At 45.4% G+C, this 26382-nt stretch overlaps 1 protein-coding gene across 1 annotated transcript in view; it reads right to left on the minus strand.

Moving 5' to 3' along the window:
* SLC24A3 (solute carrier family 24 member 3) overlaps positions 1-26382 on the minus strand; it is a 376099-nt gene that overhangs the window by 91195 nt on the left and 258522 nt on the right. The window contains exon 6 of the mRNA XM_083175935.1: positions 12846-12949. Within this exon, the coding sequence (XP_083032061.1) occupies positions 12846-12949 (104 nt within the window). The remainder of the gene's footprint in view (positions 1-12845; positions 12950-26382) is intronic.

A 26382-nucleotide genomic window follows, 5' to 3' on the forward strand; every position in this document is an offset into this window, starting at 1 on the left:
GTCTTTCTAAGTGATTTTCTCCGTCTCTCTCCGTGTAGCAATTCTCCATCTTTTGATGGAGATCTGGAATGTGAACTTTTAAACTAAAAGGTTTTTTTTTTTTAATTTTGGTGTAAAAAAATCAGGTTTTTTTTTCTGTGAAGGGGCATGTTATTTTTATTCATGTGCTTATAGCACATGAATATATATTTAATTTAAAAAAAAATATTTTTTTAATTTTTTTTTTTTTACACAGTGCAGCCAGCAGGGGGCCGGAGCGCTCGAGCCGCTCATTAGCTATTCATATATTCACTGCACCCGATCGTTAATATGCACAATCGGGTGCAGTGAATACTGGGTCCCCCGCTGGCTATAGGGGGGGCAGCCTGTGCTGCCTGGGTCCAGGGGAGCCCACCTCCCCTCCACATTACTCTGGAGCAGCCAGGGAGACTTTAATCTCTGTGGCTGCTTCCGTCCCCCGGCTCCCTGAAAGCTCCCTGCCGCGGACGCTTGTCCGCTGCAGGGGTTAAGACTCGCTGCGAGTGGCGGCGAGCATCAGCCACATTGAATAGTGGGAGCAGGAGGCTCCGGAACACAGAGAATCTCCGCTAAAACACGGAGAGTGCATGGAGAGCGAAATAAAACGCTCTCCATGCACGGAGAACTTTCACATTGAATACTGCCCCATATGTGGAGATAAGGGATACAATTGTAAATTCACTTCCCTGGTTAGTAAAGGCTTTTTGGGTGTCATTTTTTGATTCCCCACTGAGGCAGTTCTTGCTTTCCTATGCAAAAGTGCTGTTAAAATTGAAGTGCTTCAGGATAACTTAAAGTATGAGCACAGATGGATCTATTAAAAGTTTTTGAAGAATTAATCAACTAATGCATCACATTTGACTGCACAACTGATCACTTACAATTTACGGAGCATAATTGGTTCCAATGTCAATATAAAAGAGTGTTTCATCCCATGACAGAGATGGCCCCCTCTATGGGAACTTATGAAGATAAGGTGCAAGTTGGCCCTACCAAAATATATCAAAATAGTAGATACAGTAAACAGAACCACTTCCTCTATTGTATCAGCAAAGATGATTATCTCCTGAAAGATGTCTGGTATGTGCTGATTTCCTGGGCTTGAAGTATGTTTATTGCTCAATGAGTCCAGAAAATTGTTGTCAAAAACTCTCAGATCCAGGCAACATAACCTTGCTTCAACAGAATCAAGCTGCTCTTTCCACTTTAAAATTCAATGGCCATTGGTCCGCTAACACTATTTCAAAATACTGTTGAGGATTCTTTCCACAATTTATTGTCAAGGTCAGGAATTTCATTGAGGCAGGTTTGACAACATTGGATTCCCACAACAAATAAAGGAAATACAATTCTGTTCAAGACCCTTGATGGCTAGTGTCTGGGCTGATCACTACAAAGACTCAATTAGTATCCATGGCAATACATTAAAGAGGGGCCCTATGTTTTACGTTACAAAGGTCTCCATAATACTCTATCAGCGTCTGTCTTGGCTCAAGTTCTACATTTGCTCCACAACACTATAACAACAATAACAATAATATAACAATTCCTCTCATGGTGTTTGGTCTTAGCCACATTTGAGTGTGCTTCATCTGTATTTCAAGTAGCAAGCCATAAGTTTAGGTGCATATATTTGACAAATGTCAACAAATGATCACACTAAGACCTTATGACATCCATGCCATATGCATATGGCTGCATATCCCTAATGGCAAGATACACCCCCTCTCTGAATCTGGAAAAAAAGATTGTGAAAAGTGGTAAACTTGACATTTTAGTTTCCATCAATGGGCTCTTAAAAAGTTTTGTAGACAAGACATACTGTATGCCTATTTAACTATCAAGCATTATTTCATGTGATGAGTACTTAATACCAACTTAAGTTGGCTCCAAAATGTTTGTATTGTTGGAAGTTTGCGATACACTACACTCTTTACAAAGCTTTACTCTAGGGCCCTCATTCTGATTACTTCGGTCACCCACGCGTTTGTACGGGGGACCAATGTTTTTCTAGTGTGGATACGCATAATGGTTTATGCGCATGTGCAGTGTCCTTGGGCTAATGACCTTGGCGACTTGCATAGTGCGGCACGGGGGCATGTGGATGTTGCCCATGGCAACGCCCAACGTTTCATGGGTGTCCCCATGAAAACACTGGTTGTTCCCATGGGAATGCTGGTGTTCTGAAGTGTACAAGGGGCAGCCGGCTGATGTCGCCCTATCTTTGGCTGGAAAATGGTCGTCGACCATCTAATGATTTCTCCGGCTGCTGGCACATGCAAGGCGATGTGTCTTCATGACACACCCGTCACATGGCTGCGAGGGGAAATGGCGGTACGGGGGGTGTGTCATTGCTGAGCGGAATTACAAGGTCTCGGTAAGCTGCGAGCTTCACAGCTTACCAAGTCAATTAGAATCAGGGCCAATATGCAAGAGTAGTAGATTGCATTATATATTAGCTGCTGCTATTTAAAGTATCTTGCAATGTTCTTTATGCTTTATATAATTTTAAGCCATTATCACACACATAGGTGCCGATTTATGTTTTTGCTGGTGGGTGCTCAAGCCAAAAATATAGAGGAGTGGCTTCATGGGGAAGGGGTGTGGCCACAAAATATTACCCATTTATATTACGGAGCACAGTAATATTCAAATTACAGCAACGGAGTTCCAAATACATAAATGCCCCCACAGTGCAGGTACTCTGCCGGACAGAATACACTCTTCCCGGCATACTGTTTTCCAGGTGGCCGCAAACTAGCAAGTTAATATGGCAGCCCAGCAGCAGGACTCGGGCCCGTGGGTGCACATCAATTTCCGTGGGTGCTCGGGCCCTTGAGCATCCACAGAATCGGCACCTATGATAACACAATAAATTTTATAAGAGAAATGGAAGCATTAAAATAAAGTGGGTGTTTCAAAGATATTATTAAGTATTTAATTTCTCCTTTATGGCCATTTATATTCTGATTCTTGTACTATTCTTTTTTTGTACCTGTACTGTTCTATTACAATGGATTTATATATTTTTATTGTGTAGTATACATCTGTTTCTAGGTTTTCTAGGGGGAGTGCCACGATGAGAAGGTTGATTGTTAGGTTAATTTACAAACCTCTCTAATGATCATACTCAATTCCCAATGTGTTGAGGTGGTTGTGGCGGCGTTTATACCATCGGTTTCTATGATTGCTCTAGGTGTTAATATTATAGTATAATAAAAATAAAATCTGTCTTTATAGCTCATTCAGTACCTGCTATGCATAAAATGGATCTTTCATCTGTGCCTTATTGTCCACTTTTTTTATTAAAATTTAATTTTGTCCTGTATATGTAGTTTGTTCTCCGGACCTGGGTTGCAGTTGTCTCTCATGTTCCTCATGTTATGGTTTGGGATGAAAAGAAAATGCGGATGCCTGGAGCATTGCATCATTCATTTAATATATATTGAGCATGTGTTACAGCTTTCATTTGTCCTTACGTTCCGCATGTAAACATTTGTAATTTCGCACCAATATGTATGGGATTCCTTTATCGACTGTATAAGTGACATTTTCACATTTTCAACACTTACTAATCGTCAAATGTAGGTGCAGATTGATTTAAAACGTTAAAGTCTACGGGTGTGGTATGGTGGCCGACAACTGGAATACCAATGGTCAGTATCCCGACTGCTGGTGCTCTGACAGGGGAACGAGCGCAAAGAAGCCCATCGCTCACCACAGGTTCTATTCTCCCACTATGGGGGTCGTGGACTCCCACAAAGGAGAATAGCCCCTGTTAGTCAGGATCCCGACTGCCAGGCATTTAAACAGGCTGGATTCCGATGTCGGAGTAATGACCCTCGGAATCCCGACTGTCGGGCAGTCATCCGGCACCCTAGTCTGCGTGCTCCATGGCATGCACTGGGCGGACAAGTAGCTGTATAAGTGTTCATAATGAAGCACTGCATTTTTGTGCTTCATACTGTATATGAGTCATTCAAGAACATCAACTAGAATTGTTTTTTTTAACATAATTAAGCATGCTGAATTAAAATTAATTTTTTATTTAATATAAAAATTCACGGCCCACTATTTACTGTATTCAATTTTTGTCACTAACTAAACAGGTTGGGGCCGGAAAATAATAAATGTAAAAAATAATCACCCAAATGTAATCACACAACCAGCGGACAGTGACAGCACAAGTCTGATTTACTTTCTGTCAGTGAAATTAAAGCTTAAAAGATTAGTCCGCATGCAAGATAGCCTTATGGAAGAACTAAACAGCGACAAGATAAATAAATAAATCTTAATCTCTCCAATAAACAATTTTAGTGGTGTACCAAATTCATTTTTCATGAATTTCCAATGGAGATTGTGGAATGACACATTACATTTGCCCATAGAATGCCAGAGTAACAAGGAATTGCTTTTAAAAGTATTTTGTTATTTTGGAAAATATGAGGAATTACTATTGCTGTTTTGTTTGGCGCTGCAACATATTAAGCAGCACTGCACTGAGAATATTTCTAATTTATGCCACTGCGGGAAACCCACCAGCACAAACAGCAGTGGGAAATTTTCAGTGGGTTCTAAAAGGACCAGCATGCCCAGCTGAGACATGCAGATCCACCTCAGTATTTTCTTCTATTTAGAGTAGTAGTAATCATATTTGTGGCCAGCCACCATCCGTACACTTAGTGCATATCTGTGATCATTATGAGTGCACGTTTGCACCAACTCTATCCCTGGTGTTAAATATTCTTAATCCCAAGTACACACAACACTGCATATCGCACAGTGGCGGATTCAGGGGGGGGGGGGGGGGGGGCACCCGGGCACGTGCCCCCCTGTCATTTATTTTGTAGCTGAGGACCAGGGCTTTCCAACGAGCCCAGCCCCGTGTCTCTAGCCCCCCGGGAACCGGAGATATCGCCTGGCAAACCTGTAACATTTTTTGGTACTCTTTACTTAGAAGGGCGCCCACGATTTTGATCGTGGGCATCGTTAGTAAAAAATCTCGGGCATCTCGGGCATTGAATGCACTAAAAAATCGGGTGCGATCAACCGACGAGATGCCCGAGATTTCCCATAGGGAACAATGTTAAATGTCTCAATTGACCCAATTTTCCTGTTCAATGCCTCAATTGACCCGATTTTTCCATAGGAAACAATGTTAAATGGGCCACAGAGGCCAAATAGGCACCCTGAAGTGTATAATGGCCACCCGAATTGTTAACGCCACCCCACGATCAACGTCAACCCGATGCGTGGCGAGCGCAGCGAGCCCGCGAGGGGCGGCGGTACGCGTCCTACGACCTTTTCATACCCCCACTATCCACGTCGGCGTGGAGAATAGAAAGTGTGGCGAGCGCAGCGAGCCACCGAGCCCGAAGCGTGGCGAGCGCAGCGAGCCCCGCGAGGGTACGCGGACAGCTGTGAAGCCCGCGAGGGGACGCGGATACCTGTGAAGGTATCCGCGTCCCCTCACGGGGCTCGCTGCGCTCGCCACGCTTCGGGCTCGGTGGCTCGCTGCGCTCGCCACACTTCCTATTCTCAACTCCACGCCGACGTGGATAGTGGGGGTATGAAAAGGTCGTAGGACGCGTACCGCCGCCCCTCGCGGGCTCGCTGCGCTCGCCACGCATCGGGTTGACGTTGATCGTGGGGTGGCGTTAACAATTCGGGTGGCCATTATTCACTTCAGGGTGCCTATTTGGCCTCTGTGGCCCATGTAACATTGTTTCCTATGGAAAAATTGGGTCAATTGAGGCATTGAACAGGAAAATCGGGTCAATTGAGACATTTAACATTGTTCCCTATGGGAAATCTCGGGCATCTCGTCTGTCGCATCGCACCTGATTTTTTAGTGCATTCAATGCCCGAGATGGCCGAGATGGGCGCCCTTCTAAGTAAAGAGTACCCATTTTTTCCCCATAGGATAATATGGGACCCGTCAATTCCGACCCCCACCCGGTTCCGACGGCTGCCAGTTCCCGCCCTGGCATCACAGAAGCTTGTGGTTGATTTCATTCAATTCCAAATCGCTGGGCCTTCAATATGATACCAGGCTGGTCCAAATCGGTCAATCAGTTCCAGAGATATTGCGTGTAAACCGATTTTTTTATTTTTGAAATGTCATTTCATGGCTGTTCATGTTCTTTGAGGGCAGATTACTCTGGAACCAAACTTTCCAGTTTCACTGGACCAAAATCATTCAAAGCCCACTCAAAAGTTCTTCAATATAATACTTGTCTCATGTAAATGGGTCAGTTGGTTCCGAAGATATAGCCAGTTAAATGAGATAACTGGTTAAAGGGGGGAGGGGTGGTTTTCTCTACCCCTCACACCAGAAAATGCAGGGACTAGGCTGGTGTAAAAGGGGTATTACCTTTTACAACCTGGGAATGCATTTTCTGGTGTGAAAGGGGTATTATTTCAAATAGCTGGGACCTGCAGTGCTCTGAATACAGCCAGGCTCTGCCACTGTCAGTGGCTATCACTTCTGCCTGGCGGCGGCTGTCCCCCATTTACCACGAGCATGTATTCCCCCTTGGCAATGAGCATGTAATCCCACATGGCAACGAGCATGGAACCCTTGGCAATAAGCATAGAACCCTTGGCAATGAGCATGTAGAGAAGCAGCACTTATGTAGCATAATTTTTAATAGGCATTATGGTGTTTGGCATAACACATAATGGACATAATGGCATGTAACTTAACGTGTAATGGACATTATGGTGTAAATGTTTAATGCGAGCCTTTGGTGGACAATGTCCCTGTTTATGAAGTGTATTGTGAATTCTGGCTCAATCCATGTGGCATTATGTGAATTTTGTCTCAATCCGTGTGGCATTATGTGAATTTTGGCTCAATCCGTGTGGCATTATGTGAATTTTGGCTCAATCCGTGTGGCATTATGTGAATTTTGTCTCAATCCGTGTGGCATTATGTGAATTTTGTCTCAATCCGTGTGGCATTATGTGCATTTTGTCTCAATCCGTGTGGCATTATGTGAATTTTGGCTCAATCCGTGTGGCATTATGTGAATTTTGGCTCAATCCGTGTGGCATTATGTGAATTTTGGCTCAATCCGTGTGGCATTATGTGAATTTTGGCTCAATCCGTGTGGCATTATGTGAATTTTGACACAATTCATTTGGCATTATGTGAATTTTGGCTCAATTCTGTGTGTGTTATTATGTAAATTTTGGCTCAATCCATGTGGCATTATGTGAATTTTGGCTCATTCCATTTGGCATCATGTGTAAGGAGCAAGTATAATGGGGTCTAGTATTTTGTTGCATAATGTGTAGAAGTTGTATATGGTGTTGACACGACCCCTGTTGAGTGGCTACACACCTTTTTCCGGAGCGCGCCTTCGGCGCGCGCACAACTACATCCTTCACTTGTCGCCATAGTGGGCCTGCGTACTTTAAATGCCAGGGCCTATTTTTAATTCCATTCCCACCCTCCCCTCCCGCTCTCTTAGCATGTACACTGGCACCACTAACACCACCCCTCCCCCACCCAAACCCTTTTTTATCATGGAGCCCCCCTGTCATTTTATCCTGGATCCGCCCCTGATATCGCACAATTCTGTCAGCACAGTCTCTTTGCATGAAGACTGTGTGAATGCCCCATCATACCCTAGTTATGGCCATTCAGCAGCCAGTGAGGATAGGATTGAGTTGCCTGCCACTCTGCATTGTGCGATGACATGAATACTATGTCTATAAAAATCGACATCAGCCCAAACGTCTAAGCAATGCATCTGCAAAGTCATTCACTACTGGTAGATATTGTAAGTCACTTCCAATTCCAGTAATGAGTGAACACTTTAAAATGGTCTACAAAACTTTAGAGAGGTCATTTTTACTTGATTCATATAATCAGAAGAGTCTGGAGTACCTGCTTTACTATCTCAGGACAAAGTCAACAATGTTTACATGCTTGGGCAGGGGGGTGCTGTGGGTACAGCTAATTTTGCCTACCACAACCCCCCCCCCCCCCCCCGACTGCCTCCACTGTGCTGCCTGCTTATTCAATGCAGGACACCGGCGGCCAATTCAAATGCTGCACTGGCTTTTGAGCCAATCAGATCCTGTGTACTGTTAGCCAATCAGAGTGGCTGCCGGTACACCAGCTCTGATTGATTCACCAGCCGGTGCTGCATTTTAATTGGCCACCGGCATCCTGCATTGAAGAAGCCTGTGATTCGGGACCTGCAGCAGGAGTTGGGTGGTAAGTGAAGGGGGGGGGGGGGGTCGGGAGAGAGGCCCAGACTGGAAATGTGGGAATGATATGACTGAGCTGAGCTTTGATAAGGATGCATCACAGATTTGAAAGGCCTGTGACCTAATGGGGCCTACAAACGGGGAATTTTCTAAGTGATATAAATAGATTGCTTAGAAAATACCCCTACATAGATCTGTGTGTAGGGGCCCTAGCGATTGCAGTGTGCAGCCCCGTGTGACGCTATTGCCCGGCGATTAATATCCTGCATGCAGGATAAATCTAGTGAGATCGCCGGTCAGGGCCAGTGTTCTCTGGTGAGCATACAGAGCTGATACATTGCTGTGCAGTGCTGTGTGCTGAGCGATCTACATTGCTCTGATCTCTCAGCAGTGTTGTTCCGTGTGTAGGCCCCTTTAGATGTTAAGGGCCATATGTCCTAAGCTTGAAAAGTGATAAAATGGAGAGTGATAAACCACCACCCAATCAGCTCCTACCTGCCATATCACAAGCTGTGTTTGAAATATGACAGGTAGGAGCTGATTGCCTGGTGCTTTACCACTCTCCATTTTATCACTTTTCAAGCTTAGTACATCTGGCCCTAGAAGCGAAAATGTGACAGAATGCAAGTGGAGATTAAGGGGTATATTTACTAAAGGAAATTTGTAAAAAAAATAGGTGTATTTGTATCCAGAAATAGACTTATTTTTGACATTTACTATCCCGAAAAGACGGCAATTCATAGTCGTATTGATGTGCTATCAATACGAATACGAATTGCCGTATTTTTGGGATAGTAAATGTCAAAAATAAGTGTATTTCTGGATACAAATACACCTATTTTTTACAAATTTCCTTTAGTAAATTTCCTCCTAAAGATCTAAGTACAACAGAAAAGTTACAATAAAATCACGTCATTTATAAATGACACTCTTTATTGGCAGAGATGTAGAGATTAGATTGACCCCATTTAATCTTATTTAAAAAGCATGAAAAATTATTGAATGATGCTGTACCTATAATATTATACTATTCATTATGAAGCACTTAGGAAATGATTAATTGTAAACAGTGCGACAATTCACAATTTCCATCCATAAATTAGTTTAATTGTGGCCTAAATATTTTTTTTCCCATCTAGAGGTGGACACTTTTGCTCTCAGAACACACATTGGGCCTTATTCTAGTTCACTCTTTCTGACAAAATCCTTCTTAGATGGACAAAACCATGTGCACTGCAGGTGGGGCAGATGTAACATGTGCAGAGAGAATTAGATTTGGGTGGGGTTTTACTTCAAAGTGAGATCTATATTTCAGTGTAATAATAAAGCAGTCAGTATTTACCCTGCACAGAAACAAAATAACTCACCCAAATCTAAATTACTCTGCACCTGTTACATCTGCCCCCCTGCAGTGCACATGGTTTTGTCCATCTAAGAAGGATTTTGTCAGAAAGAGTGAACCAGAATAAGGCCCATTGAGACATAGGTAACAACAAGGACATTTACATCCATGTATAAGCCGGACAATCAGAAAAGCTGTATAGGGAACAGTGTTGTGACACTATTATCAATATAAAATGTAATCACATATATATATATATATATATATATATATATATATATATATATATATAGTTGCAGCAGGATCCGGCTCTCCATATAAGTAAATCAGCGCCGGGTGCCCATATAGCATAACAAACAGCAGGACAAGGAAGATATAGCACTCCAGGCGACTTGATGAAGGAAATACTCACAGACCAGTTAAGGTTCACAACGTTTCAATGCCCGTTTATTAGTGGCATTTTCGTCGAAAATGCCACTAATAAACGGGCATTGAAACGTTGTGAACCTTAACTGGTCTGTGAGTATTTCCTTCATCAAGTCGCCTGGAGTGCTATATCTTCCTTGTCCTGCTATATATATATATATATATATATATATATATATATATATATATATATATATATAACTAAATACAAATGAAATATAAACATCTGGGTGGTTTTATGCCCTTTAAAATGCACTGTTATTTACAAATGGTAAGATCACTTAACCCTTTGAGTGCCAACATCTGTAAGAGATGTTCAAAATATCTGCTAAAAATGCCAGCGTCGCAAACATTTGTTACATCAATTAAAAAAAAAAAAGTTTTGTAAAAAAAGATTATATTTCCTATATAAGGTAAACATTATAGGTCATTTTGATGAATACAATGCAGCCTTGTGCTGTAATGAGATGCAATTTAATATTTCTGATTTATTGATAATATGATAATATGATATTGATAATATGTGTGTTTACTCTAGAGACCATCGTTTTGTAAAATATATATATCCTTTTGTTTTGTCTAAATGAATATGGCAGAATAATAAAAAATGTTTAATAATTAATAAAAACAGTCCAAGCTTTAGTGATATCCTTGGGTGAGCACAGATGGTTAAAGCAAAATAACTGACATACTATTTGAGTCAGCTGAGCTTAATTATGGCTGTCCTTAAAACCTGGACTAGTAGAGTATTTTGAAGGGAGTGGTATAGCAGCTACACAGTCAGGATTCTGATGGTCAAGTATACCAACAACGGAATCCCGAGCCGGTCATGGACCCCCATGAGGGAGAATAGCCCCTGTAAGTCGGGATCCCAACTGTCGGGCATTTAACAGTCAGGAATTTGATTTAGGTGTACTGGCCAATGGAATCTCAACTGTTGGGAGGTCATCTGGCACCCGCTTTAAGGACTGTGGTTGGGAATCCATGCTCTAGATCAGTGGTTCCCAAACTTTTTTGAATCTCGGCACCCTAGAGTATCAGAATTTTTTTCAAGGCACCCCTAGGCCAAAAGATTCTTATTCAGAAACTTAGAAAAAAATATTAAATGAAATAAATTATTTTTATATGTCATACTTACAGGTTAAATTATGTAGTGAGGGGCAATATTTGTTTCTGTTTGTCCACATATGTTATGACTGGCAGCCACCAGCACTGGCTTTGCCTTTTACATTGAACATAGGGCACACAGTTTGGGAACCACTGCTCTAGACAGATATTGTATTTAAAAAAAATCCAAAAAACATTTATAGGTAACAATATAATAAAATCGTGGAAACACACAAAAGAGAAGCAAGAAATAAAGACGTTCCCATTGTCACCTGACTCTTAGGAGTCATATGTTAGACTGAACCAAGAAATGTTATAAGTAGGCTGATAATACTATCCCTTTAAACCGTTATACTCAAAGATTTATTGTTCAATCTGGTTAGTTAGAACAAAATCTGGTAACATACGGGAACAAATAACAATCTGCTCTGCAATGACAGAAAACGGACAAAAGCAGTCTTTCAGACGGGATGCGGTCATTTGGTCTACTGCATAATGGTCGACAGTCATTAGGTCGAATCCATTAGGTCGACATGCTAAAAGGTCGACATGACTCTAGGTCGACATGGGAAAAGGTCGACATGATTCTAGTTCGAAAGGTCATTAGTTCGACAGGTCATTAGTTCGACAAGGTCATTAGTTCGACATTGTCTATGTCGACATTCACACGCTTCGGGCTCGGTGGCTCGCTACGCTCGCCACAGGTTTATATCCAACTCCATGCCCACTTGGATAGTAGGGGTATGAAAAGGACCCCTTTTTCCCATTGAATTCCATGTTAAAATGGACTCAGTCCATTTTAGCATTGATTCCTATGGAAAAATCGGGCCATCGCATCGCATCACATCGCATCCGATGGTCGCATGCGATGCGATGTGCCCGATCCGACCCGATTTAGAAATCGGGCGCCCAGATAACTCACAAGTACCAAAAGATTTCAGGAAGTTATCCCATTAGCCCTGATAAAAACATTTTGATGTTGTGATTAATGACTTATAGTTATTATCCTGGTAACCAATTAGAGGTTGTATTTATCGTCTGAAATTGGACCCACAATCACATGAAAACACGAGATCTGGGACAAGTTCCCGCTGTTATCTATTATCGCTAGTCCGGCGGCTGCTTAACGGGGACTAAACTTTGTGTGCCCGCATAATACCCAACCACTGCTAATAGGTTGCTTCTGCTTTCATTTCCACTGATGTATTTGTCTTTAAAGCATACTTGCCTACTTTTGAAAACTAGTTTCAGGAAGATTATAGTTGGTAGTAGAATTTTGCATTGAGAGGGCGTGTCATGCTCCACCCAAAGGGTGTGTCTAGTTCCATGCTTGGGGAGATTGTGAAAAGAGATTGTAAACATGGCACCTAGAAGCGGGGGTGTGTACTGCTACATCTGAGAGGAATCTTTGATTAATGATTTATATCCAAATGTAGGTGAGCCCCAAAGCAGTTAGTAAGAGCTACTATACTTGGTAAAGTGCTGGGAAATGGCGCTGATGATTCAATGTAAGTGTATCTATCTCTCATTCCTTTTTCCCCAAAAATGTAACAGCTACATAATATGGGCTAGGTGAAATGAGGGAGATTGCTAGACTAATGAGGGGGAGAGGGAGATTGCTGCTATTTCAGGGAGTCTCTTGCAGAATGCAGAAGGGTAGGCAACTATGCTTCAAAGATCAATATGTAGAATACTGTAAAATTGTGACATTATTAATAATAATAGCACTTACATGTCCCGCAAACAGGCCGCAGACTCCAATTATACAGAGGATGTTGAAAACAGCTGAGCCCACGATAGTTCCAACTCCCACGTCTCCCTTTGTGATGAATACTCCTGCAAGAAAGGTACAGTTTATGTGTGATAATGTATTCAATGAAGACCAACAGATATAACTTCTAATCACAATATAGTCCTGTACATTGACTCCAGGACTCGTACACAGTTAGAAAGAGAGCTTCCTATTTACAAAGGGTTGCAGTGATATATGTACTGCCACAATGTTCTCTTCGCTATTATCATTGCAGAATGATGGCAGTAGGTATACTAACCCTTTGAGTGCCAAGCGAATCTGTCAAAATAGGTGAAAAAAATGGCAAGCCAACATTTGTATTCATCATAATGACCTGCAATGTTTACTTGAATTTATATAACAAATATGACCGACGCTGGCATTTTTAGTGGATCTTTTGAACATCTGTTACAGAGATGTTGGCACATAAAGGGTTAACATAAATATATAGATAGATAGATAGATAGATATATAGATTTTTTTCTAATACAATATATACTACAGGTCTATTGTGTTTTTCCCTCCTATGTTAATTAAATCATTTTGAACACTTTAAAATCTTTGATTATGGTGGAAGTGATAGCTCTGCTAGGGATGGCCATCGGTGGGTAATCCATCGATGGTCACCATTGATGATAATCTCATGGTGTGAAATCTCTGCAATGGAACCATCGATAGTTTAACCCACCGATGGTTAGCATACACAAGGCTGCAGACAAATCAAATCCCAGGGACAGGCTTTGTTGGAATTGTGGGGGGCAGAGCTAAACTCAGTATCCTGTACCATACAGAAAAATCAGTAATTTCTTTATTATCGATGGCAGGACACCATGTGGTTCTTCCCATCGATGGTAAAGGTAGTTAACATCAGTCATAGACCATCGATGATAATGAATTGGTTGATGGACATCCCTAAGCTTGACTTTTCAGTTCCATTGCAACTGTGTGATCTGACAAGACCCTTTCATGTAGATACATGCAGCACTGACAAGCAGGAAGGCAAGTTTCCTCTAACACATGGGTCCTCAAACTGCAGCCCTCCAGATGTTGTGAAACTACAAATCCCAGCATGCCTTGCCACAGTTTTAACACTCCCTTATAGCAAAACTGTGGCAAGGCATGCTGGGATTTGTAGTTTCACAACATCTGGAGGGCAACAGTTTGAGGACTCATGCTCTAACAGATGCCTGGCAGTGTCACCAGGAAGATGAGCATCAACACACCAGGGAAAAAGCAGCAATAGGTAGTCCAGTAATTAGCTGCAATTCAAGTTCTACCATCGCAGTTATGATGGCATATTGATAAATACACTTGTTAGTACCTGTTCACCAGCAACAATCTCACAATGCAATGAACATATTAAAAATAATCTTAAGACTCTATGTGGATTTTATTAATTTAATGTGAGATCATTTAAAAAGAAAAATGCTTTTTATAATGCGGGATTTGGCAGGGTGGTTCTCAGTGGGGTTGGTAAAACATTTCCTGCACTCTCATCACGGTACAGAGATGCATGAGCAGGACACAGGGTTTGAGGGTCCCTAAACCTCTGCTCCTCTCCTATACAGGAAATCTAATGTAGAAATCTTCACTGAAAAAGTTACATTTCTGCCTGCTGATAGAAGCACATCTTTATTCCATGCAACACACTGCTCAACTCTTTTAAAGTCTCTCACGGACTGATAACCAAGTGAAATGATAAAAAATGGTCTTTCTGTCTCGTTATCATCAAAGCAGCAGCTATGCAACTGTAAAACACCATAAATTCACCATCGGTACTCTCATGCTTAACAAACCTTAACACTTAAATTACTAACTTATCTAAAATAACGACACGGACACAAGTGCTGGCGTTTCAAAATAAAGAATGTCAAATTTATTTTGACAACAGACTAAAGACTATATATATATTGGTGGCGGCACTAAAGAACGGTCAGATTAAAGAAAAAGGGGTGGGGTAGGATCACCATACCATTCACACACCGCTGGTGACCAACTCTCCCAGCCAACCACCCGTGTCGGTGGTGGCAGCCATCTTCCGTGCATAGAAGTATGGCTCGTGACAATCGATGCCTGGAGAGCTCACCCACTAATCTACACACATTCCATCTACACAATTGACCGTTCTTTACCGCCGCCCAAGTGAAGAAAATAGAGACAGAAAATAGGGATGGGAGGGTGGGGAAAAACTTCCAGAGAGGAAGCTACTCTCTGATCACCAGACCCTTCTCCCCTGCAAACTCCTCCCTCAACACCCATTGGCTGCCAGTCGCAGCCCTCTCTGTCTTACACTGTTAACCCTTTGCAGCATGATCCCCCTTCGGTGATTTATGTCACCTCCTGCTTAATCAGCCATCGGTGTTCCTGGACATTAAAAAATAATCCCTTTGCTGAGGCAGGAAGTAGTCATTAGGTCAACAATAACGATACTGAATGTTTGGTACTTGTTTCCTAGCACGGCCACAATCGCGGCCATCGGGGGTAATTTTTAGTGGCCTGCGACGCGACCGACGCGATGGCCCCGATTTTTCCATTGAAATGCATTCAAAACAGGGAAAATCGCGTCGGTCGGGTCGTATGCGGCCAAAAATGCTTAAATGGTCCACCCGCGATGGCCGCGATTTCCCCATAGGGAACAATGTTAAATGCCTCAATTTACCCGCGATGACCGCGATTTCCCATAGGAAACAATGTTAAATGGGTCAATTTACCCAAATCATCATAGGGAAGAATGGTAAATGAGCCAGAAACCCCAAAGAACCCGACTAAATATTATTTATCCCTCCTCCTGCCCTGTCACTCAGTCCCAAATAGCCCCTGAGTCCTGACTCCCTATAGTGATGAGCCCTCCCTGTGCTCCTCTCGGGCCAAAGCCCATAGTAACAAGTGTGGGTTTTTTTCAGACTTGATCGCAAAGCTGTTTTTTTAGTAAATGTTCAAAACCATGTGCACTGGCAGGGCAAATGTAACATACTGTATGTGAGTTAGATTTGGATTAGTTATTTTGTTTCTGTGCAGGGTAAATACCGGCTGCTTTATTTTTACACTGCAATTTAGGTTTCAGTTTTAACAAATCCCAGTCAAATTTAAATATCTCTGCTTATGTTACATTTGCCCCACTGTGAGTTTCCCACTGTCTGACGCACCATGCGGCTACTCAGCCAACATCTCCGTGAGAGATGAGCAAAAGATTTGCTAAAAATGTCGCTCACATTCAGTGGCGTAACTCCCGGAGGCAATGGAGACTTTTGCCGCCGGGCGTTAGCCATCAGGGGGGGCACAGAGTGTAGGCACTTGCAAGAAACTGCGGTCACAGCATGAAATCCCGGCCACCGCCGCCGCTCTCAAAGGGTCTGCTGCAGCTGCCACACCATGGATCGGATCTCTATTAATGATCCGATCCGCACCGCTGCCCTCCCTAGTCCCTAGTGTGCTGTCATTGTGCACACTGACAGCTGCTCGCGTCTGGTCCCTTTGATGCACGCAAAGCTAGTCTGGACAGCTGAGCGACGGCTCAGCTGTCCAATGATATTTGAAGCTGCAACCTGCGGCACCCTGATTGGCTGGTGCGCAGGCTGCCGAAGGAGGCAGGATTTTTACTGAAGCACGCACGGATCCCCATTCCCAGTGTGACTGTGTGGATCACAGCAGCCACTTACTTACTTATATATATATATATATATACTGTACACCTATGTGTGTGTGTATGTATATATATATATATATACACATACACACACACACATATACTGTATATATATATATATATATATATATATATATATATATATATTATTATTATGCTGTGTGGGGTGGGGAGGGGGCACCACTATCTATACCGCTCCGGGCACCTCGTAGGAACTTACGCCACTGCTCACATTTGTTATATTATTAAATTCAAATAAAAAATATTGTGTACATAAAGATTATATTTCCTATATAAGGTAAACATTACAGGTCATTATGATGAATAAAAATATTTGCTTGTCAATTTTTTACACCTATTTTGACCAATTCCCTTGGCACTCAATGGTTTAAGAGGGCAGGCACGACTGAAGGCGTGGGCTGGCGTGGGGCAGTGCAGCGGGACCTCTTTGACGTCAACCAGTACACTGTCTGAGCCTGGTACTCAGTGCTCTCTGGCATAAACACGAAACTGTACATATGCAAAGTAATCCCACAAATCCTAGAATCCCAGCATTCAAATCCCGGGAATTTTGAGACAAAATCCCTGGATCCCAATGGTTTGGCCTCCCTAGATAGCAGGGATTAACATTAATACAAACCTAAAAATCAACTTTTTGCATAACATCTAGAATGGGACAGTGGTAAAACTAGATGGGGGTGCTGAGATATAGAGGGCAGGCATCAGGGTCAGATTACCCATTAGAGGCCTGGCAGCTACCACCAATTTGTGCCTGCAAGAGGTGGAATAGTGTTTTGGCGGTATTGCGATCAATGCAGAATTGGGTGCTTAATGAACACACAGAGCAGCATGGGCGGTCCCATGAGATTCAGCAAAAGGGGTCAATGAGCTGTGCCCCTTGAATATCAACAGTTTTTTTGGGAAAGATCTCATCAGAGGTAGTCTGCTGGAAATCTCCACTGCAAAACTCCATATGAGTGAATATTAAGAGGTATTGAAGGATCCCAGTAACATAATGTAGGTATGTTAGGAGGCCTGATGTGCATGTAGGCATGTGGTAGGGCATGTGGTAGGAGGCTGTGGGGTATGTGCGTTTCGTGCTCAGTCGCACTTTTTCAAGAACTTGGACAAGTGCAACTGAGCACGAAACGCGTCGTCCCGCTGCCCTCCCGTGGACTGCCTGCTTTCCTCCAACAATCCTCCAACCTGCCCGACTCACAAGCCCAAGCCATGTCAACTGAGTGACGTCATCCTTGAGCGGACGCCGGCCGGACGGAGAAGAAGCGTCTTTACCAACCAGCGCTGCAAGTACCCCCCGTCTCACCCCGGAGTCCCCATACAGCAGAGGTAGAGACAGATAACAGGCCCACAGACTTTTTAAACACTCTATTAAGAGTGTAAACATTATTCTAACCTTTTTCATTTTACAGGTGCTTCTTTATTCTTGCCTATACTTTTACTTATTCCATATATCTGAGCGCTCATTTTGCCAAACTTCTATATGTACTGTATTTACTGAGCTGCTTTAACTATATAGCACAGTGCACACTATATTTTACGGGTATAAGTTGTAGCGCATTATCTAATGTATTTCTTCTTTACAGGCCCTAAAGTTGCAAAGTCTTCCGTGAGCACCTCCAGTATTAGCTTCAGAAAAGTTTCGTTTTCTGATGACTGATAAGACGGCAGCTCCCACTGGGAATTGTACATTTTTAGGTAACACTATTGAGTGTAATAGAATGGAATGTAGCTTTGAAAATTACCAGAGAGCAAAGTAAATAACTTGAAAAGATTATTAAAGATAGCTTTAATGATTCCTAAATGATAGGAAAGATTTAATAATTATTAGGCATTTACCACTTGCAGCTAGAATTTACTAATGAGGTTTTTTCTTTATTTCAAAGCATCTGCTATTATCCTCTTGTATAGAGAATGTCAAATAGAAAACTTTCATATTGAGGGATATTAATAAACAGATTTTGAACCTTTTTATCAAGCTTCATTGGGTGCAGCCTTTGATATTGTGATTCAATATTTCATGACTAACTAAAGTTTTAAATAGATGCAGCAGGTACAGAAGGTTATAGTGTCTGTTTGAAATGAAGTTAGTCTAGAGGCAATTAGTCATTAACTTGTGTAGCAACAATTGTCACAAACACAACAAAAAAGACAGCTATTTCCAGTACTGGCCAAGGGCGTAACTACCATAAATGCAAGGGGTGCAGCTGCTATGGGGCCCAGAGCTGAAGGGGGCCCATCTTTGCTGTGTAATTAATACTAGGTGATTCATCGCGCCCTACGGGCGCTCTTCACACCGTCGTAAGGGGCTGCGCCCCCTTAACCTGTGCAGTTATTGTGAGGGTTGGGTGGTATGGGTGGGAAGGAGGTGCTTGGGGTGGTGTGGGTAGGGGAGTGGTGGCTTTGGGGATACTGTGTGTGGTGGAGTTGCAGTGGCGGGGTTGGGCCGTGTCATTTGGTTAGGTGCCGTGACGATTGTGGCTGAGGGAGGTGGGGGTGCTGTACTTGGGTTGGGGGTGCAGCAGTTGTTGGAGGTGCGGGGTGGGTGAGGGATGGGGTGTGAGTGTGTTGTGGATGGGGTAGGGGCGGGTATTGGTGTACTGCAGGTACTGGAGGTGTGGTTGTGGTGTTTTGCAAGTGGATGCTGTTGTGCTGTGAGTGGGTGGGGTGGGGTGGTGTCATGGGTGGGTGTGGTGGTGTTGTGGGAGGTTGGGGTGCAAGGGAGGTTGTTTGGGTGTGTTGTGGGTGGGGTAGTCACAGGTGTGAGGATACTGCGGGTGTTGGAGTTCCACATGCGGGGTGTTTTCGGATGGGTGGTGTAGGTTGGTGAGGTGAAGGGGTGGAATGGTTGAGAGACTGGCAGTTGCGGGGGTGGTGAGGGTGCCGGATAGATGGGTGCGTGGGTACCGCAGATGGTGGATTTGCCTGGTGCGCGGGGGGAGGGGGTCTGCGGTACCTGCTGCGGAACCCGGTGTAGAATGAGGAGGTGGGGAAGTGATGCTGGGGATGGTTTGTGGGTAGGGGGTGCTGGGAAACCTGCCAGGGGAAAGAGGAGGTATGGCGGTGAGAACAATGGAAGATGGGGGGGGGGTTTAGGGGGGGATGCTGGGGGGGTGCTGCAGGGGGATGTTGGCGGGGCTGGGGACCTTGTGAGGGGGGAGGGAGGGGGCAGTGGGTGGGGCGACATAGGTACCTTAACCTGGGACCTATGTACTATAGCAGGTGACGGCAGAGGTCTCTGATCGGGATGGGGGGAGAGTGAGTGTCTGTGGCATTCAATAGAAGTAAATATTTGTGGGGGATGAAATGGAATTGAGTATGTAGGGGAAAAAAGCAAATGTCCAGATCCAAACAACATTAGTGGTAAGCAGAGAGCGGGGTTCCGCTAGCTGCTGCTTACCCTCCTTGTAGTATGTAGTGCAGAGTGTGGTCCGTTCTGTGCCTGTGCTGCCATCTGCTATGTGTGACAGCAGCGCTCGACCCCCCGGAGACCCGCTGCTTTGGGGGGGGGGGGGGGGTAGTTACTCTCGCCGCCGCTGCTGGGTAGCGCCGGGGGGGAGGGGTCATCCCCCGGTGAGCTGTTTATTGCAGGGGCGCTAATTTGAAGCAGTGTTGACTTGGGGGGGGGATCGTTGCGCTCAGCTGCTGCTCGGTAGCGCCAGGGGGGGCCTCATCCCCCAGAGCTGTTTACTGCAGGGGTGTGAAGCGGCGGGCAGCGTTGACTTGGGGGAGGGAGGGGGGGGCATATCACCCGGTGATTCCGCTGCTTCAGGGGCGCTAGTGTGATGTGGCAGCCGGTGAGTGAGTTGGGGGGGGGGGGCGAGTGACCCGGTGTCATCAACGGGCGGTGAGTGTGTCCGGAGAGCGAGGCGGGGGGGGGGGGGGGGGGGGGGGGCGGTGTGTAGCCGTGGGACCTGGTGTCATCAAGGGGCGGTGTTTGGGTGTGTATGGGCGGTCATGGGGAGTGGCTGCCGAGGAGGGGGCGGATAATGTGGGAGCTGCTGTGTAGGACAGAGGGCAAGGGGGTGATGTGTAGATCGGAAGTGCCCAGGATTTGCAGTGTGGCTAACGGTGGACGGGCCTGTCAATCAGCCGTGGAAGCCCGCCCATTGTTACCTACACTGCTTGTGAGTGACAGATCTGGCTAAATATATAAGAGATGTGAGTGTAAAAGGTGAGGTTGTGTGTTTTGTGAGTGGTGTAGGGTGCAGGAGTTAATAGAGATATAGGGTAAGTAGTGTGAAGCATGTGGCATGGAGTTGTGAGTATTGTGAGGCATGGGTCGGTGCGCGCGCGTGTGTGTGTGTATTGGAGGCATGGATGGGTGTGTGTGTGTAGTTGTGAGTATTGGAGGCATGGGTGTTTGTGTGAATAGTTGTGAGTACTGAAGGCATGGATGTGTGTGTGGTAGTGAGTATTAGAGGCATGCATATGTGTGTGTGTAGTAGTGAGTATTGGAGGCATGCATGTGTGTGCGCGTGTGTGTGTGTGTGTGTGGTAGTGAGTATTAGAGGCATGCATGTGTGTGTGTGTGTGTGTGTAGTAGTGAGTATTGGAGGCATGCATGTGTGTGCGCGTGTGTGTGTGTGTGTGTGTGTGTGGTAGTAGTGAGTATTGGAGGGATTCAGTACTGAATCCCGGTGGTCGGGATCCCGGCGTTCAGAATCCCGACGCCGGAATCCCGACAGCCGAAATGCCGAGGCCCCCACTACCCCATGGGGAGAGAGGCGTTGGTGGTGTAGTAGTATGGGGTGGTGGGATTGTACTTAGGGTCTTGTACAGTGGTGGTTTGCTGCAGCAGGTTAGTGAGAGTGCGGATAAGGGAGGAGAGGTGTGTATGAAGTGGCGTTGTGGGTGGTGGAGTGGTATTGGGTGCTGGGTGCTTTAAGGCTGCTAAAGTTGTAAATGCAGCACGTACTGGGCTGCGATGGAAACCCTGGTGTGTTGAGGACTTTAGCACACCTATTATGGCACTCAGCACCCCATGGTGGGAGAGCTGTTGGTGGTGTAGTGGTATGGGGTGGTGGGATGGTAGTTAGGGTCCTGTACAGTGGGGGTCAGCGGCAGCAGGGGTGATATTGCGGTAAGGGAGGAGAGGTGCGTTAGATGCGGGGTTGGTGGTGTAGTGGTATGGGGTGTTGGGTGCCACAGTAAATGCTGCACGTACTGGGCCTGTTTAATACTTGAGCACACCTATTATGGCACCCAGCACCCCATGGTGGGAGAGCTGTTGGTGGTGTAGTGGTATGGGGTGGTGGAATGGTAGTTAGGGTCCTGTACAGTGGTGGTCAGTGGCAGCAGGGGTGATAGTGCGGTAAGGGAGGAGAGGTGTGTTAGAAGCGGCGTTGGTGGTGTAGTGGTATGGGGTGCTGGGTGCCATAAGCCTGCTAAAGTAGTAAATGCTGCATGTACTGGGGCTGTTTACTACTTTAGCACACCTATTATGGCACCCAGCACCCCATGGTGGGAGAGGCATTGTAGTGGTATGGGGTGGTGGGATGGTAGTTAGGGAGCTGAACAGTGGTGGTCAGCGTCAGCAGGGGTGACAGTGGGTTGGTACTTACTGTGAATTAGAGTGTTGGTCAGCGGCAGCAGGTCATCCAGAGTGCGTCGTGAGCAGGGGCTGGAGGGTGGCGCTGGGTAGCATGATGTCCAGGACAGCTGTGGGCAGCGGCAGCTGTGGGCAGCTTGAGGCAGCAATGGCAGGCGGCAGGTGGCAGGCTAGCGGTGCACTGTGCACCTGCGATCCGGGCGGCTGTGGGTGGGCAGTGTGTGCGGAGGCAGCCTCACATCTCGGCTGGATCTGCTCTCTGCTGCGGCGTAATGTAGCTGGCAGCGGCTGGCGAGGCGCTGTGCGGGCGGCTGTGGGCGGGCAGTGTGTGCGGAGGCAGCCTCAGCACTGCTGTCCGTCTGTGGATCCGGCCGGGTGTGGGGGGATGCGCCTTTGGTCGGCGTGTAGTAAGGGGCGGGCAATGTGGGCGGAGCCAGCGAGACACAGTTCTGGCCGGGTGGGGGGGTGGGTGCGTCCTCGGACGGAGGGTATTTGTGCTGGGAGGGGCGGTGTGGGCGGCGGTGTGGGCGGCAGAGAGAAGGTGAAGGGGGTGGGGTTGGGGGCGTGCTGTGCACCCATGGGGCAGGGGGGGTGGGGGTGTTTGCGCTGAGGGGGTTGGTGGGCGGTGACTTGCTGCAGCTGCCTGGTGTAGAAGCCAGGGCAGTGTATGACATTGCCCAGGTCTGTGTGTATGTGGAGCCCTGCCCACCGTTAGAGACTGGGTTTGAGTGACAGATCTGGCTAAATATATAAGAGATGTTTTACATACATTTATCACCATCAGTTGCCAATTAGGGGGCCCTTACAAACTTTTGCTATATAACCAGCAGATGAAAGGCTTTCCCGGTGATGTTGTGGGAGCGCGCAGCAGTGCTCACCACCGGACCATACACACTGGGTGGCTTTGAGCTGAAAACCGCTCAAACCTGCTGTTTTGAGCAACTTTCAGCTCAAAGTCGCCCAGTGTGTATGGCCCTTAAGCTGTCAGGTAGGATTCATACAATTCTTGCATCTATGTCAAGTCTTGTTTGATCAATCACTAATTATGTTATTCTCGCAGGTCCAGTAATATACTCAATAAGGTATATGCAGTGAGATAATTGGGATAATTAGATATTTCTATGATTATTTGGCAAAACCGCTAGCACAGCAGCACAGTCACAGTGAACAGCTTATCATCAATCATCCAGCCAATATACTGTTCTGGTGGGGAGAGCAGAGGTTGGAACTGGAGCAGGATGATGGATTACAAGTGGTCTGCATAGTCTTATTCTTCTATACAGAATTTCATGTAACATACTCCGTTGTCAATTTCTTGGGGATGGTTAATTAGTAGTTTTTCAAAACAAAATTAAGCAGAGCTTATTTCAAATAAAATTAGCTTTCTCAGATGCAATTAAAGGGTATGATTCAGAGGTGGACGCTAATAGCACAGCCGCTGTGTCTTCGCGGACACTGTAAGAAAGTTACTCAAAAGCTGCAACAGACAATTAAGTAAAAATCGCCTGCTTCCATGACCGGCAGATTCAGATAAGATCAATTGTGTGATCAGACATCTGCGTAACCTCTAGGTGTGTCAGAAAATATCTGAATCAGGCATAGTCGGAAATATCGGAATCAGGCCCATAGGGCCTTATTCTAGTTCACTCTTAGAGGCAAATTACTTCTCAAATGGGCAAAACTATGTGCACTGCAGGTGGGGCAGATGTAACACGTGCAGAGAGAGTTAGATTTGGGTGAGTTTTTTTCTTCAAAGTGAGATCTATATTGCAGTGTAAAAATAAAGCAGTCAGTATTTTCCCTGCACAGAAACAAAATATCTCACCAATATAATTCTATCTGCACCTGTTACATCTGCCCCTCCTGCAGTGCACATGGTTTTGCCCATTTGAGAAGTAATTTGCCTGTTTTGTCCATCTGAGAAAAAATTTGCCTCTAACAGTGAACTAGAATAAGGCCCATAGTTAGGTATAAACAAGTTTCTAGGGTTAATTGTCTTATAAAAAATTAAGCACTTAGAACAGCGATTCCCAACCTGGGGTACTTGTACAACTGGGGTTACACACAGAGGGGTTCAGGGTACTTGAAAATAATATTGGTAATGGGGGAAGAAAAAGAAGTCTACCAATGGTGGAAGAAGTCTCCCGTTGCCATGGAGATGAACCACGCTGTGTCACTTCCGGTTCCCTCTCCTCATCATCTACAGCATCTTTTCGTGCTGTTGCCTGATCAGCAATCCACTGGGAGCTATCCGCACTACATTCAGACATCAGCGATCATCTGCCCCGCACTGACACAGGTGAAGGAAGCTGCGGCATAAACCCTACAGGCGGTAGCGGGAACCCTTCAGAACACAGCCAGTGGCCAGACACAGAGGGACCCCATTCTTGACCACACTACTCCTCCTCAATATAATGATACGCAAAAGGAGACGCATACCTCTCCCACTCCACTCACAAATACTCTAGATCATGGGTCCTCAAACTGCGGCCCTCCTGATGTTGTGAAACTAGAAATCCCAGCATGCCTTGCCACAGTTTTAACACTCCTTTATAGCAAAACTGTGGCAAGGCATGCTGGGATTTGTAGTTTCACAACATCTGGAGGGTCGCAGTTTGAGGACCCATGCTCTAGATATTTCAAATTGAGAGGAGGGGGGACTCATAAATGAAAAGCCTAATCAAGGGGTTATACGGGAGAGAAAAAAGGTTGGGAACTGCTGACCTAGGAGACACAACCTGTTATGTCGTTGTACTTACATATAAGTAGGGGGAGATACAGTACCTCACCCCACTATATAACACAAGATTACTGTCACTGTACATGGCTAACCAGGTTGTCAGCCATCTGGACCCCCCAATACACTCAGTAAGTGAGCAGCTAGGTGGGAGGTAGCAGCTGGCAGCGGGAGACTTACCTACTCTTCTGGTCAGCCTGGAGCACCACTTAATTTCTGGTGCTTCCAGGATGAGCCGGGAGATTAGGAAAATATGCAAGCTGGTCAGGAGCATAAGAAGCTCCACCCAATTTTCCAGAATCTTCATGCTTCCATGCACGAAGCTTGGCGAGGGTCCGCTTTGGTCCCTTGTTCCTCCTCTATCCGCCCTCTTTCCTCCGCTCTCACATCAGGAGGTCCCTTAGCCCACTTGAATTTAGACCTAACCATAGTGTGCTGCAGGAGCTTCCTGTCCCTGCACAGACAGCCCAGATGGCATCCATCCACACTGGAATCAGTGCAAGTAGTCAGCGAGGGGTGGAGTCGATATGCGGTCAAAATCCCTGCGGTCGAAATACCGACGCCGGAATCCCGACCGACGCAATGCCGGCACACTTTGTCCCTCTATGGGTGTCCACGACACCCATAGAGGGAGAATAAAATAGTGTGGTGAGCATAGCGAGGCACCGGGCCCAGTGCAGTGAGCCCGCAAGGGGGGGGGGGGGGGGGTCCGGGGTTGCTGCCGGGAGAGTGGTGGCCATAGTGGCCGCAGATGCTGGTGGGAGGTCCTGGGGGGATGTTGGAGCTTGATGGAGGACAGTGGCAGGGCACCTCGTGGTGGGGTGTGTGTGGATGCTGGTTGTAGATTGTGGGGGTGTGCAGGCGAGTTGAGGGGGGTAATCGCTCTGGTGAAAGATCAAGGGGATGCTGGCGGGGATTGAGGAGGGGTTGTGGACATTAGCAGGGCACCACATTCTCTTGCTCATCAGAGCCAGTTACAGGAAAGGAGTAGATGGAAACTGCTGGTGATAGGCTATTAGCCCCATCTGTCACTCTATGACTCCGCCCAGCGTTATACACACAGTCACAGAGTGACAGATCTGGCTAAATATATAAGAGATGGATGGAAATAAAAAAAAATTTAATTTAATATACTGTCCATAAAAAACACACACTGATTTCTAAGCAACAAACTGAAAGAATCTCAAACACATGTTTTATAAGTGCAAATTGATGACATGCATAATAGTCTGTTCCTAGATACACCTCCAGAATTCTTTGGCCAAGAAGCAACTTGAAATGAGCCTTCATAGGATTATTTCTTAAAGGTACATTATTATACCATGTCCAATCACTGATAGAGCGGCATAAAAGGTATTAAATCATGCTTGCAAATGCCGCAAGACTTGGAGGTGTCACTGGTACTATTGGGAGAGTAAAGCAACCTTCCAAATCCCTCCCACTTGCTGCAATGACCCGAATCATGTCACCAGCCCAACAACAAACGCCACATAGGGCCCCAATCCCACAGTCAATGTCAGCAAGT

The sequence above is a fragment of the Crinia signifera genome, chromosome 3 (assembly GCF_055691185.1).
Source record: "Crinia signifera chromosome 3, ASM5569118v1, whole genome shotgun sequence".
NCBI lineage: Eukaryota > Metazoa > Chordata > Amphibia > Anura > Myobatrachidae > Crinia > Crinia signifera.